The sequence below is a fragment of the Tachysurus vachellii genome, chromosome 1 (assembly GCF_030014155.1).
Source record: "Tachysurus vachellii isolate PV-2020 chromosome 1, HZAU_Pvac_v1, whole genome shotgun sequence".
Classification (NCBI taxonomy): Eukaryota; Metazoa; Chordata; class Actinopteri; order Siluriformes; family Bagridae; genus Tachysurus; species Tachysurus vachellii.
In genome coordinates this window covers 16,690,883-16,704,938 of record NC_083460.1, presented here as the reverse complement: position 1 = coordinate 16,704,938, position 14,056 = coordinate 16,690,883, and the positions used below count along the sequence as shown (strand labels likewise).

General features: G+C 38.3%; 1 protein-coding gene across 1 annotated transcript; it reads right to left on the bottom strand.

Moving 5' to 3' along the window:
• Positions 1-1,697: 1,697 nt before the first annotated feature.
• sptssb (serine palmitoyltransferase, small subunit B) lies at positions 1,698-4,616 on the bottom strand. The gene is made up of 2 exons (XM_060874984.1): positions 4,351-4,616; positions 1,698-2,959 (listed from the first exon to the last, which is right to left on the bottom strand). Exon 2 carries the CDS (start codon positions 2,919-2,921, stop codon positions 2,679-2,681), a length of 243 nt encoding a protein of 80 aa, XP_060730967.1. The 5' UTR covers positions 2,922-2,959; positions 4,351-4,616; the 3' UTR covers positions 1,698-2,678.
• Positions 4,617-14,056: the final 9,440 nt, after the last annotated feature.

The following is a 14,056-nucleotide window of genomic DNA, read 5'->3' as shown; positions in this document are numbered from 1 at the left end:
CTAGGGGTCCATAGAATAGGACACATAACCAAGGAAGTCCAGGATATATTTCAATATTGTTACAGCAAATAGAAATCACAATCCTCTACTCTCGATCACGTTTTTATATAAGATTGAGTTTTTATAGTAATCTGCCTGTTTGAATGGGTTTAATCCAAAATTTAAAAAGAAAAAAAAACAGGAAAACTATACAATTTAAATTTTACAGCTAAGGTTTTTCCGTTGTTGAGGAAGTTCAGGAATAAAAAGAGCCAATCCTCTTATTTCCTCCATTAAATATCATCCTCCTTTTAATAACTTCTAGAATGGAAATTATGGTGTGTTCTGGTTATTGAAAATAACATATAGATGTTTTTTTATCATGATTTTCAGTAATCATCAGTGTTGATGGTTTTTCTGCTTCTGGCTGTGAATTTAGCGTGAGGAATCCCAGGACTGAACAATGTCCTCTTATGTGGACCACTGTTGTCTGTTTAAAACACATTATTAAGTAGATTATGTTGTGTTTGTCTGTCAGTAACTGTAAAGAAAGCAGTAAGCTAACGGATAAAGGCAGGGCCTCAGGGAGACTTTAACAAAGAGCTGGTGAAACTGGTTCTCAATTTTATTTATTGTTTCTTCAAAAGCGTTTTCATTATTGTCTCCAGACTGCTTTACATGCTGACCGATCACTGTAAACATGGGGACTTTAAGAGACACTGTTATCCAGTGTGACATACATTTCAATCTCATTTTATACAACTGAGCAATTGAGGGTTAAGGGCCAGCAGTGGCAGTTTGGTGGACCTGGGGCTTGAACTCACAACCTTCTGATCTGTAGTCCTATACCATAACCACTAAGCTTCTATATCCCCAGGTTTTTGTGTTGAGTTTTGTGTTTTGAAAGGGTTTCACCTCCTCCAGTCTTTATTTCCTCATCGCAAATTAAATGTACGCAATACATGATCGGTTACTGCGAAGGGATTTGATCAGTTAATGTTTGCACATCTGACTTCAACACTGATGATCATGGAAGTCTAGCTTACCTCCAAAATCATCCACAAAAACATGCTCACACAGGCATAACTGTCTCAGGTAGCATCAGGGTTTTCAGCAATGTCCAGTAAATTTGCTGATGCAGCTAAGGACACACCATTAATCTATAAATAGCAAAATTCACATTGTAGTTGAATGTCATGATGTTATGAGACAGTCATTGTGGATAATACAGTTCTACTTTGAACTTATAAGAGTCAGGATTGTTGGTTAATATTCTTCTCTGAAGAACGCTGTCTAAAATGCACCTCTGATATTTGGTGACTCTGAAGGCTGTAACTTATGATTTACATTATTTTCTTTTATTTTGTCAGCTGTTTGTATTCCTGGGGAAAATAATGACTTAAAACTTCCAATACATTACTGTTGTAGCTCGAGGACAACACCTAAGGAAGCCAATGTCACCCAACAAGCCCATCATCTACTCGCTGATGGAGCCTGTTTAGGGTTAGGAGAGCTTCATGGAAACTTTTATGGAAACTAAAGCGTCACCTAGAGCACAGGAATATAAGCTCATGATGATTCATGCAGAATTTTCGATAGGTCAGAATTTGACCGTACGACGTTTCTACAACAGGAAGATTTTAGGAGAAACACCAACACCAAGTTCCAAATACAACTCGTTTACCAAGCATTCCATCATATGGAAAAACCAAAAAGTATATCTTGCAAAATTACTTTATTTGTGTAAAATCAACTTCATGTAATAAAAAAAACATTCACTGACTGTTCATATCCATATCAGAATCAAAGAAATGTCATATAAAATGTCTGTGACTCTATATTCTATATATAGTCTCCAAAATTAAAACACAAAATAAATGATTTCCAAATAAACGCTGTTAAAATACATGTATGGCGTAAAGAGCACCCAAAAGTGCGCAAAAAATTTACTGACATTTTAATCAGCCAAGTATATAGTAATAATATAGACACGTTATATAAACAAAGAGAAAATAAAGACACAGCGTACGTGAAAGGCGTGTTGATCGGTCAAGGTGTCGATAATCCGTCGATCTAAGTGTGAAAGCATGCGTTGTTCAGTACAGTTTGCTGGTTCGAGAATTTTACTTTTCGCACCAGATCATTTGAGCGTAGTATATAAAAATTGTTTCGTGCTCAGACAGTAAGAGATTAAAGCGTTTGGAAGAAATGAAACTATTGTTCAGGCGGATTTAAATTACCGGGTGCCATAAAATCAATCAGACAATCAATAATACAATATCAGATAACATTTAAAACGCTTTGCACTCGGACCAGCCTCATTGCATAGGAAACGCGAATATAAACACGGATTCAAAGAAGATCGAGACTTTTTTTAAGGGAATCTGACGTCCGAGAGAGCGAGTAATGCACGCTGCCATATTGGTGAATCGAATAATGGGTAAAACCAGTGACGAAGCAGCCGCATGCAAATGATCATAAGTCACGTATTGGTCCTGTCATGCAAAATACGTGCAGTCATTCAGGGTCCCATTCTGTACCATCACACCTGGTGGGAAAGGAGAAGACAGATTGGACATGGCTTTTCACGATTCATTTTCTTCTTTTATCACTCCTGAATCTTCCTGAGAAACTCATCCAACTCTAAAACAAGACAAAAAATAAAACACAAACAAAGTTTTTTGTGTTTTTGTCTAATTTTAGTTAATTAGAGCTACAGTACTCTCTGGCTGCTCCCCACAAAGTCCTGAGAAAAACTCCAGTGCCAGGCGCACGTGGATGGGCACGAAGACATAGGAAGTGTAGACCACCATTGCCACCATGGTGAAGAGGACCGTATTGAAGATGGACTTCTCCCATGGTTCAAGGACGTAGATGCCTGTGATGAGGAGATACTGGTAGTACAACCAGCCCATGTATTCTCTCATGTTCTTCACATCCATGCTTCTGGATTTGTTCTTTCCCCAAATGCTGCTTGGCACTGGACATCATGATGATGAAAAGACACAAAACACAGCAGGCTTCATGTTACAGAAGTGTTGCAAAGGTGTTTGTCTTGAACATTACCCCTGTTTTCCCATAAAGGCTTTGTATTACATATTTCCTAGGCTGGAACTTGTAGCTACAGGCAGAATTTTCCAAGGGGCTTCGAGAAAAAGGAGGAAAAAATAAAAGCTGGCAGCTCTGAAATATAGAAAGAAGCTTTAAGGCACTTTGTGTGAAATATGTAGAATATATACACTGTATTACAGGAAAAAGAAAGAGAAAGTCAGACATAGAAAGAAAGAACTATTCACAAAAGCAATTAGAGGTGTAACTCAGTATCAGCCAAACTGTATTAATGCCCTGTTGGGGGCAATTAACAATTGGATGGGCAAAGATTGTGTGAAATTCTAGTAAATGTTCGTCCTCTCCCTGCAGCTACAACTCCCAACTCGTCACATATTCTATTCGCACTCTGTTAACAAAAGATCAGTTACTATAGTACCACACTGCAAGCCTGAAAGCCTCCTGATTCAATGCTCTTATCAGATCTCCCTTCACTTGTTGACTGCCAACACTAAAGGCACCGGAGACATGAGGGAAATCTTACCAGAGCGATTTTTTCACACAAAATAGTACAAAATCTCTTGCTTTGATTAGACAGTTGACACCACAGTCCCAGTGAACTGAAAACTTGCCCAAAACCGGCAGTCAAGGAAGAAGAGGCGGAACGAATTGTGGCGAAATTCTAGTCAACATGTTTTAACAAGTCAATTAGTAATTTGTTAATGGTTTAGAGTGCTGTATAACATCAAGGGCAGGTGTCAGGGTTCATCTGCTACATCCAGAGACAGAATAAACAAATCTACAACTGCTAGAAGGTTCCTCAACTGTCCAGACGGCTTGCACTTGGTGTAAATACTCCTTCGTATTAATGATGAATTTTATCTATCTATCTATCTATCTATCTATCTATCTATCTATCTATCTATCTATCTATATATTTATCTATTTTTTTGACATAACCAATTTATTACAGTGTAATCTGATTATTACCCGATTATAATCTGATTATAACGTTTTATGCACATCTCTAAATCACGTATATCTCCTAACACTTATCTAATCTCTTTTTTTATCCCTCATACTCAGGAAATTTAGAAATCCGCAGTAAACAGACAGAAGTTAAGATGATCACTCACCTCTTGAGAGTCCTTCATAAATAAACACACACACGCGCGCGCCCAAACACAAACACACTCACGCGCACACACACACGCGTTCACACACACATACTCTCACACACACTCACACACGCTCACACGCTCACACGCACACACACACACACACACACACACTGGCCTTTTTGGGATCTTTTTTCACTCTCACCTGTGTACAGTGTAGTGAGTGTGTGAGTGCGCGCGCGCGTCGGCGGCTGATTTACGGCCCCTGGAGCTGAAACGCAGAAAGTCGCATTTGCACACAAACGCGTTAGCGAACTGATCAGCAGCGACAACGCAGGACTTGTGTTTACTTTAATACACCGCTCCGTTTGGCGCAGAGTCTCTGCCCTTCATCCGGTCATGATGCTGGCGCCGCAGTACGGCGTGTGACGTCATCAGAACCGTGGAAGTAAATCACCTCTCTCTCTCTCTCTCTCTCTCTCTCTCTCTCTCTCTCTCTCTCTCTCTCTCTCTCTCTCTCTCTTTATATCTCCCTCTCTCACTCTCTACCCCACCCCACATATTTACTACAGTCACCAGACAGAAGTCTGCGTCGTTTTCACGTGATGTCACTGTACAGTACACAATTTCCTAACTTTTATCCGCTTTTTAATTAGCTAACTTTTTTTTCATATATGCGATATGATACACCGCTCTGAATTCAATTCAAGTTTCAATTCAAGTTTATTTGTATAGCGCTTTTAACAATGGACATTGTCTCAAAGCAGCTTTACAGAACATAAACATAGAACAGAAGGTAAACATAAGGAGAAATATAAAGAATTAATATAATAAAAATGAAAAATATATATAGTTCACAGTGTGTGTATGTATGTATTTATGTATGTATATGTATTTATCCCCAATGAGCAAGTCTGAGGTGACTCAGGCAGCAGTGGCAAGGAAAAACTTAAATTGGTAAAGGAAGAAACCTTGAGAGGAACCAGACTCAAAGGGGAGCCCATCCTCATATGGGTGACACTAGAGGGTGTGATTACAAATATACAGTCAGACAAGTGTTGTATTGGTGTGGGGATCACATGGAGTTCAGATCTCCTCTTAGTATCACAGAGTCCAACTGGAGTCTGTAGATATCTCAGGATTCTCACAGAGTCGGCCTCATCTCAGTGGAGGTCCAAAAACTTCATCGCACGGAAGACAATCGGAGCTGGTACAATGTCTGGGTGTCTCGGCATGGGTAGAAAAAGAGAAGAGCAGTGCAGAGGGATTAACATATCTGCTGTTCATAAAAATGTGCAAGTCTAGTGTAATAGTGCACAATATAATGGGATGTGTACGCCTGATTAAAGAGATGAGTTTTTAATCTACATTTAAACTGGAAAAGTGTGTCTGAGCCCCGAACACTATCAGGAAGACTATTCCAGAGTTTGGGAGCTAAATAAGAAATGAAAAGCAATGCTCCAAAAGTCCTTGGACTATCCCTTGTTCCATCAAGGAATGGACAAAAGTCCATTGAGAATTTATCCTTAAGTGAATAACCTGGTCTCACTCCCGACACGTGGGTAAGGAGCCATGAGCCTTTTGGCTTCATTGTACTGAGCTTTTTACATAAATAAAAAATGCATCAGCTCGCCGATGCAAAATGTAAATGCATTTACTGGCTTAGTAGATGAACCTTGTGCTTCAAAGTTGAATGACTGAATAAAACACAGTCCATAATAAAAATAATAAACATTGGAACATCGGTGGTGGCAGCTCAGGGGTTCAGGGTGCTACTGTTGTGCCCTATAACCCTGTCTGCTCCAGGTACACCATATCATGGCTAGGATAAACAAAGAAAAGACTGTAATGTATGGCAACATGTATATATATATATATGGCTGGATGAGTGAAGAACAGACTATTGAGATTTCTAATGGCTAGTTAAAAGGGTCACTGGGTACAAAAAATTTGAGAAAGCCTAGTTTTTCTTTTACATATCAAAACCATGTCTAGCTATTCGTATAGTTATGGCTATATATAAAGCAAACATTACTGAAGTCAAATAAAATATCTGGAGCAAAGCATCTGGAGTTTATCAGAAAGAAGCTAAAATGTAGTATAAGGTTTTAAGGTCACAATTTTCCTATATGTTGCACAATCTTGAAAATATATATTCCCCATCAAACACCATCCCGTCATGTCGTGGAGACAGTTTTTCTCACCAGATCCTGGGTATGTTGTTAAAATGGATCTACAGGATGGATTGTGCAATATACACAGAGGTACTGCAAGATACTACAAAGGATCTTACCTCAATAGCGTTTTATTTTCAACACCTTTACCAGTCTCTGGCTTGTACTTGTGTTGAGTTTTAAAGGATGATCTTATATAGGTACTGTAGTGCTTGGGTGATATGATGCTGAGTAGGATGTTCTCTTAGATATCATTTTACATAACTAAATTTTACTTCTAAGTTATGAAATTCTATTATCAGATCTTTAACTTCCTTTAACGTTAAATTCCCCCTAGTCTACAATTTCACTCCTTTCCTGGCAGTGAAACTGACTGTTTCTGTTGTGAAAATCTGAGCTTTGTAATATTTCACAGATTTGTGTTAAAAATTAATTAAAAATAGTATCAGAAAGAATATGTATATTTATCACTTGATATTTAGACACAGAATAAAGACATAGAGTCTCTGCATCGAATGTGTACCTTATCTTTGTTTGCCGTAAATAAAGGAACTGCATTCCCATGAAATGTCTCTTTCTCTGTGCCTGTATGTTAAACCGTGGGAACAGCTTATTATTATAGCTTCAAGGCAAATATTTGAAAGAATTTTAATGATATGACATTTTAATGCAGCTAGAATGATCAAGAGATTTTTTTGAACCTCGTAGCTACAGCATATTAATTTGTGCCTTTGCCTTATTAAACAACCTGCATGTTGCCTGAGCAGCTTTGTTGTGTGTTGTGTCTCTGAATATTTTCATAATCACGTTATCAGGAATCGTTCTAACCATTTGCATTTTTATAGTGAATTGTATAATCTTGGAATGAGAGTATGTGTGTGCCCTGCGATGGGTTGGCACTCCGTCCAGGGTGTATCCTGCCTTGATGCCCGATGACGCCTAAGATTACGCCACAGGCTCCCCGTGACCCGAGGTAGTTCGGATAAGCGGTAGAAAATGAGTGAGTGAGTGAGAGTGTATGATCTTGAATTTTTGTATTATATTAATCTTTATATTATTTTTTATATTAACCTTTTGTTTTATGTTTAGGTTCCTTAAAGCTGCTTTGAGACAATGTCAATTGTTGAAAGCGCCATACAAATAAATCTGAATTGAATTGAATTGAAGTATAGAATTCAATTTAATTCAATTCAATTCAATTAAAATTTTAGAAAGTCCTTGATATGTCACAGGAACATTGTTTGCAGTGACTCAAGTGGAAGCACTGGATTTAGCACTTGACTTAGATTGCAGTACTGGGCAGTGAAAAAAATAAGTATAACAAATCAAAATATATAGAATATCAATAGACTTTATTGTTAAAAACTCTACTGAATGTGGCTCCTGGAGAATTCAATCTCAATTCAATTCAATTTATTTGTATAGCGCTTTTAACAGTTTCCTATTGTCTCAAAGCAGCTTTACAGAAGTATAGAAACAGAAGAGAGAAAAAAAGAAATAAATATATAATAATAATAATAATAATAATAAGAAGAAGAAGAAGAAGAAGAAGAAGAAGAAGAAGAAGAAGGAGCAGGAGCAGGAGTTTGGTTCGCATTGCCGGCAGTAAGTCAGACTTGTTCCCGGTGCATGTTGGACTCCGGCAGGGCTGCCCTTTGTCACCGGTCCTGTTCATTATCTATATGGACAGGATTTCTAGGCGCAGTCGGGGGCCGGAGGGAGTCCGGTTTGGGGACCACAGGATTTCGTCTCTGCTTTTTGCAGATGATGTTGTAAGCGGTAGAAAATGAGTGAGTGAGAGAAGAAGAAGAAGAAGAAGAAGAAGTAATAAGGATAAATATATATATATATATATATACAATTAAAGTTTAAAATGAATTTAAAAACGATTAACTTAAAATACTATATATCTATCCCTATCCCTAACGAGCAAGCTGGAGGTGAGGGCGGCAAGGAAAAACTCCCTGAGAAGATATGAGGAAGAAACCTTGAGAGGAACCACTAGCTCAGTAGGGAACCTCATCATCATTTGGGTGACACACTACAGTAAATAGTGTAAATGAAAATAATGTCCTTTTTACAACAGTTTATAACAGTGCAGCCGAGAGCTCCTGAGGAACTTATGGGTCAGAGCACTCTGAGTTCAGCACAGACCTGACTGCTGATAAAGACCAGACCATACAGCTGACTGACACAACATTGGTTCAAAAGAAGGCATGACAGTCTCCGGCGGTTTCGTCCACAACAATCCCATGAGACACTGGCTGACCAATGTGAGAATGACAAGGGATGAACGTTCCATGGCTGGAACATGTAGTGAAGCTGTAGTGCCTCTGTGGAGAAGCAAGAGCGTTAGCCTGGCCAAGACAGAGACATGGCATAGAGATGAAAGTCATCAAACGATATAATGTCATTCACTGACAGGGACAGAGACAATGACAAGCTATAGAGATAAACTGAATCTGGGATTGAAGCAGAGCTTCCTTATGGAGCCACATATGTAGTATATTTTGAGACAAGGGCAAGATCGTTGACTGCACTTGACACTAGGGAATGCTCATGTGCCAGGATCGGAAGGACATAGGGGTAAACATGACATAGCGGAGGTTCAGAAGGTGTAGATACATGGAGCTACATAAGCCAGACTGACCAGGGACAGGAAATTAACTACGTCTGCTTCAGTTCAAGTCTGACAATGAAAACAGAAGCTAGGAAAAGTCTAGGAGGCTTAACCAAAGGATTTCTTAAAGACACTCTATCCATACAATTTGTTTTTAAAATTTGCGTTCACCTTAACAGCCAACAAAGCTAAGCACCCTGAGAGCTTCTTAAAGGCACCTAGTAGGTACACTAGGGCTTTTGTTTTATTAATCATAGGCAGAGTATGAGCAAGGAGACAAACCAGAAATGAATATAAACAGAAACTGCACAGCTAGTCTGGGACTTGGCCTGGAGCTGGGGTACAGTCTGGGCTCATGGGTCCAGAAGGATGGTGATGATTCCTTCTGCTGTCCCTCTGCTTTCTTATGATCTTATTTAAATAGACATGTGAATTTATTCTGCTCTCTCATGAATTCACACTTCGCTCGTTCCTAGAGTGGGTGCACTCGCAAAACTTCATCAAGCTCAACTTTCCTGCTTCTTGCGCTCATATTTTCAGTGCAAAGATCACTGCCAAGTGCTGCAACCAGTTAGAATAGGTTACAGGCTTTGGCCAGTTAAAATAGAGGTAAGTGAGAGGCAATCGAACACCACTTCTGAATCGTCTGACTGAAATCTCCATGGTAACCCTCCTTCTTGGTGTTAAAAGGGTTGAAATGAGCACGGAGTACAGCCTTCAACCTTTGCACCTTCGGTCATTCAATGTTCCTTTCCAAAAGTTAAGTTCCCAGCTTACTTATTAGTAAGATGAAAATATTTGCCTTTTCAGAAAGGGCTCTTCTTACCCGATGACCCAAATTTAGTCAGGACCTCTGTCATACAAAATCACTATGAAAAAGCACAGCCAACAGCTTTCGAGCTGCCAACTCCACTTACAAAAGGGCTAATTTGCTGGATCCTGTAACAACGTCTTCTTTGAAACCCAGACAGAGGACTGTGAATGGAAAACTTCAGGTCTAGGAGGCAAAAACAAGAAAACAGCCAGAAATGGATGAACTGTAAGGAAAATAATATACTAATGGGGAAACATAATCAAGGAAACAGAAAACTAAAGAAAAACCACACGGAAGAAGGAAGAAATAAACCGATATGAGAGAAGGACAGAATGTATAAGGATCATGATGAAAGATGTGCAGGTGAATGCAGAATGGTGGGGATTTTTACAGGAATGCAGAAATTTTCCATTCGTTTATCTTAGAAACGGAAATTTAATATTTTGTTTTTCTTGGCCAACACGACAAACTCCTTATGAGTGTTTCTGTTCAGATTTATCACACAAAGTCTAGAAATCAGCCATGTTAACAACATCGATCTGTAACCTCATCTCATCTTGCTAACATCTACACAATAACTGTCGCTACATATCCAGGTCATTTCAGATCTTTTAAAATGTTGAAAAACGAAACAAAACAAAACAAAATACAACAAATGTAAATTTTTATTATTATTATTTTTTTTGGGATGCATTGTAGCTTTGCTTGTGTAATAAAGATTTCAGATCATCAATTATTCATCAGGGAATCTAGTGAATGCAGGGATCTTTAGCTACGGCTCGGTAGATCTCAATGCCAAGGGTTCAAGCCCCAGCACCATCAAGCTGTCACTGTTGGGCCCTTGAGTAAGGCCCTTAACCGTCTCCGTTCAAGAGACATCATATCCTGGCTGACCATGTGCTCTAACCCCAACTTTCTAACAAAAGAATTTCACTGTGTTGTAATGTACAAGTCTTCTTCTTCTTCTTCATGTGACAGCTCACACATACAATGATCTTACACCAGTGAAGGTGAGCACTACATATGAAACACACCGTCTTATGATTACTACAATGTTGTTATTGTTGTAGACATGGTGACCGTGTCCACTACTGTATGTGCATCTGTATCTGTGTGTTTTTTCTGTTTAAACTAGCAACCTAATGCATTCTAATTTGCTGTGTGTGTAAAATTACAGGTACTTAAAAACATATCAGCTAGACAGATAATGTGATATTATTATGGCTTCTATTCATCCCCATGTAGCCTATAATTTAGTCAGTGGCATATTAGTAATGGATTTCAACATTTACAAAACAAACAATAGACAAAAGGAACCATTAAGGCGGAACACAATACAATACATGATATACATTACCAGGAATTAAATAAAATAAAATATTAATCGGTAGCAATGAGTAACAGCATAAAGCCATAAAATATACAAAAGGTTTCCATTTTAAGGTTATTTTCTTGGTAAATGCTTCACACAATATTGTATGTGCCAAAAGGATGCTACATGGTGGACTTCCTGTGAGCGAACTGAAGATCATCTCATTCGTGGAACTGTTTAACAATTTTGTCAAAGGTTATTGAGTTCTCCTTTAGTGCTGTAATTTTCTCCTGTCCTGTACTTGTCCTGTGTTTGTTGTGTAAATACTGTTGTGTGTTATGCTGGTACGCTGGTTAGTGTTGCTCCTGGTAGTGTAGGGTCCCTGATGTGAGCCTGATCTCTCTGGTTACAGTTTGTGTAAAGCTTCCTGTAAAGCTTAACAGATTCTCTGGTTATTTCCTGTGATTTGATTTAGCTATGTAAATGACCCTTAGATGTGAATGAGGGTGTGATGTGTGTGTGTGTGTGTGAGTGTGTGTGTGTGTGTGATGCCCTGTGATTGACTGGTGTCCTATTCAGGGTATATTCCTGCATGTATGTAAGAATTAACAGTGTTCCCGGGACGAGGTCTGAGACCCTGACCGGAATAAATAAGTTATATAAAGATAAATCACCGGATTTACATTCTTTCTTTTAAATGTCCTAAAGAAAGCATGATTCTTTTTTTTTTCTGCTTTGCTAAAGTCTAACCAACATCCCCATCTTGTGGGTAAAGAAATATTTAACCCAAGTGTGATAGTGAAATATTGGAAAACAGCTGATTTATGATTTTCTTTAGCTTAAATATATTGAGACATATAAAACATATTTTAATTGAATTATTTTTGTATCTCTGGTTATTCTAGTTATTGTAAGGTTCATGAGTTACAAATTACAGTTTAAAGTTTTATAAAATTTGCAATGATCTAATGATCTTAAGGTCAAAGCTACATTTTAGGACAAAAATGTACCCAGAAGGAAACAGAGAAAAATAATAATTAGTGACTTGTGAGTAATATATGATTCCATGTGAAATAGGTGTGAAAGTGTACATTAAACTGCATGAAATAATCATGTAAAAAAATAATCCTTAATTTCATCACCTCAAGAAAAAATATTAAAGTAGAGGCAATACTTACTTTGGAGATACAATAATGAATAATAATGAAATAGGAGTTTGTTTTATTTATGTGATTTTAGACACATAAATATCCTTTTGGATGGATGAAGGAAGAAAGAGAGAGAGAGAGAGAGAGAGAAACAGAGAGAGAGAGAGAGAGAGAGAGAGAGAGAGAGAGAGAGAGAGAGAGAGAGAGAGAGAGAGAGAGAGAGAGAGAGAGACAGAGACAGAGAGAGAGAGAGAGAGAGAGAGAGAGAGAGAGAGACAGAGAGAGAGAAAGAGAGAGAGAGAGAGAGAGAGAGAGAGACAGAGACAGAGAGAGAGAGAGAGAGAGAGAGAGAGAGAGACAGAGAGAGAGAGAGAGAGAGAGAGAGAGAGAGAGAGAGAGAGAATGAAGTGCACAGTGCTCGGTGGGCCTGGGTCAGGTTTCTGGGTCACTCTCGGCAACAACACTTTGTTCAGATTCAGTCTGGGTGACTGCAGAGCACTGGGCCAGAACCAACATAGTCCACCCACTTCTCGGAAGTGTATGTGTGTGTGTGTGTGTGTGTGTGTGTGTGTGTGTGTGTGTGTGTGTGTGTGTGTGTGTGTGTGTGTGTGTGTGTGTGTGTGTGTGTGTGTTTGTGTTTGTAAAGACTAAGGAGAGAGGAAAAAAAGTGGGTGACACTCCTCCTTTGGCAGGTATAGCTTTATATCCAGTGCACAAATCCTGATTAGAACATTTCTCTCTCGGTTTTTGTCTTTAATCTGACGGAAATAGCTGGACGCCCAGGGACAATAAGGCAGCACCGTCCTGACATCTGGTAAATAGTTTTTTTCTAGATGCTTCAGATTCATGCTTCAGATCATTTCCTAATTTCTGGAGACTATTAAATCTGATTAAGATTAAGACTAGATTATATATTATGAGAGATGTTTAATAGATAATAAAATGATAGAGTAATGATAGTTGTTTGGGAAGCACAGTGTCAAATCTGAGTATTGGCTTTATATTAGAATTAACATCATTAACATTTAATATTAAATTCAGTTGTAATACATGATGCTATCTATTGAAGATGATGAACTACCATTAGAAGATGCTAGCATATAGCTAAAAAAAAACTAAAGATACTAATTATCCATCCAGAAACAGACACCTTTGTTGTATTGAAAGTTTCCTAGATCTAGAACTCATTCACTCGTTTTAAGTTGATGTGGTACATAGATATTTTATTTCTCTAATGTATGGGTACGCACGCATGGGTTTAAAGCTTCTGAGCTGTATCTTAGCGGTATCTTGGTTATCTTAGCTGTATATGTGTTAAGTTTCTGATCTATATCAGTACATCATGTGGACACGACGTTGTCCGGTGCTCTTCGAGAAAAATCTATATATAGCAAGAGATATTTATTTATTAACTCTGATCATTCAAAATATCTATTTTTATATGGATCTGTTTTTTTTCTGGAAATGTACAAATGTACAAAAAAAACGTACATATATGTACATTTATGTACTTTTTTTTTGTTGTTTTTTTTATCCTGATACAGCTATATGGTTAATATGGATGCGTCTTTTAGCTTCTCAATCAAGGATGAAAATCCGACAGCCTGGAAAGCCTGAGAAACAGAAAGAGGGAGATGAAAAAAAGATAAAGTAATAGAATGAGGCTTTTTAGGCAAATGGTTAAACAGCTACTCCTTTCTTTACAGGGTCATAGTGAACCCCATTAAGGGCTTACCACTCGAGCACAGCCTGAGCTGTTACTCTACCAGAGGCTAAACACACCATGGGCTCAGATGGCAGACATACCTTACCTTCACAAAAGGGGAAATGGGGCAAACATACA

What these genes read in the sequence shown, in the direction of transcription:
- sptssb (XM_060874984.1), bottom strand. Translation starts at nt 2,921, where the DNA reads ATGGATGTGAAGAACATGAGAGAATACATGGGCTGGTTGTACTACCAG.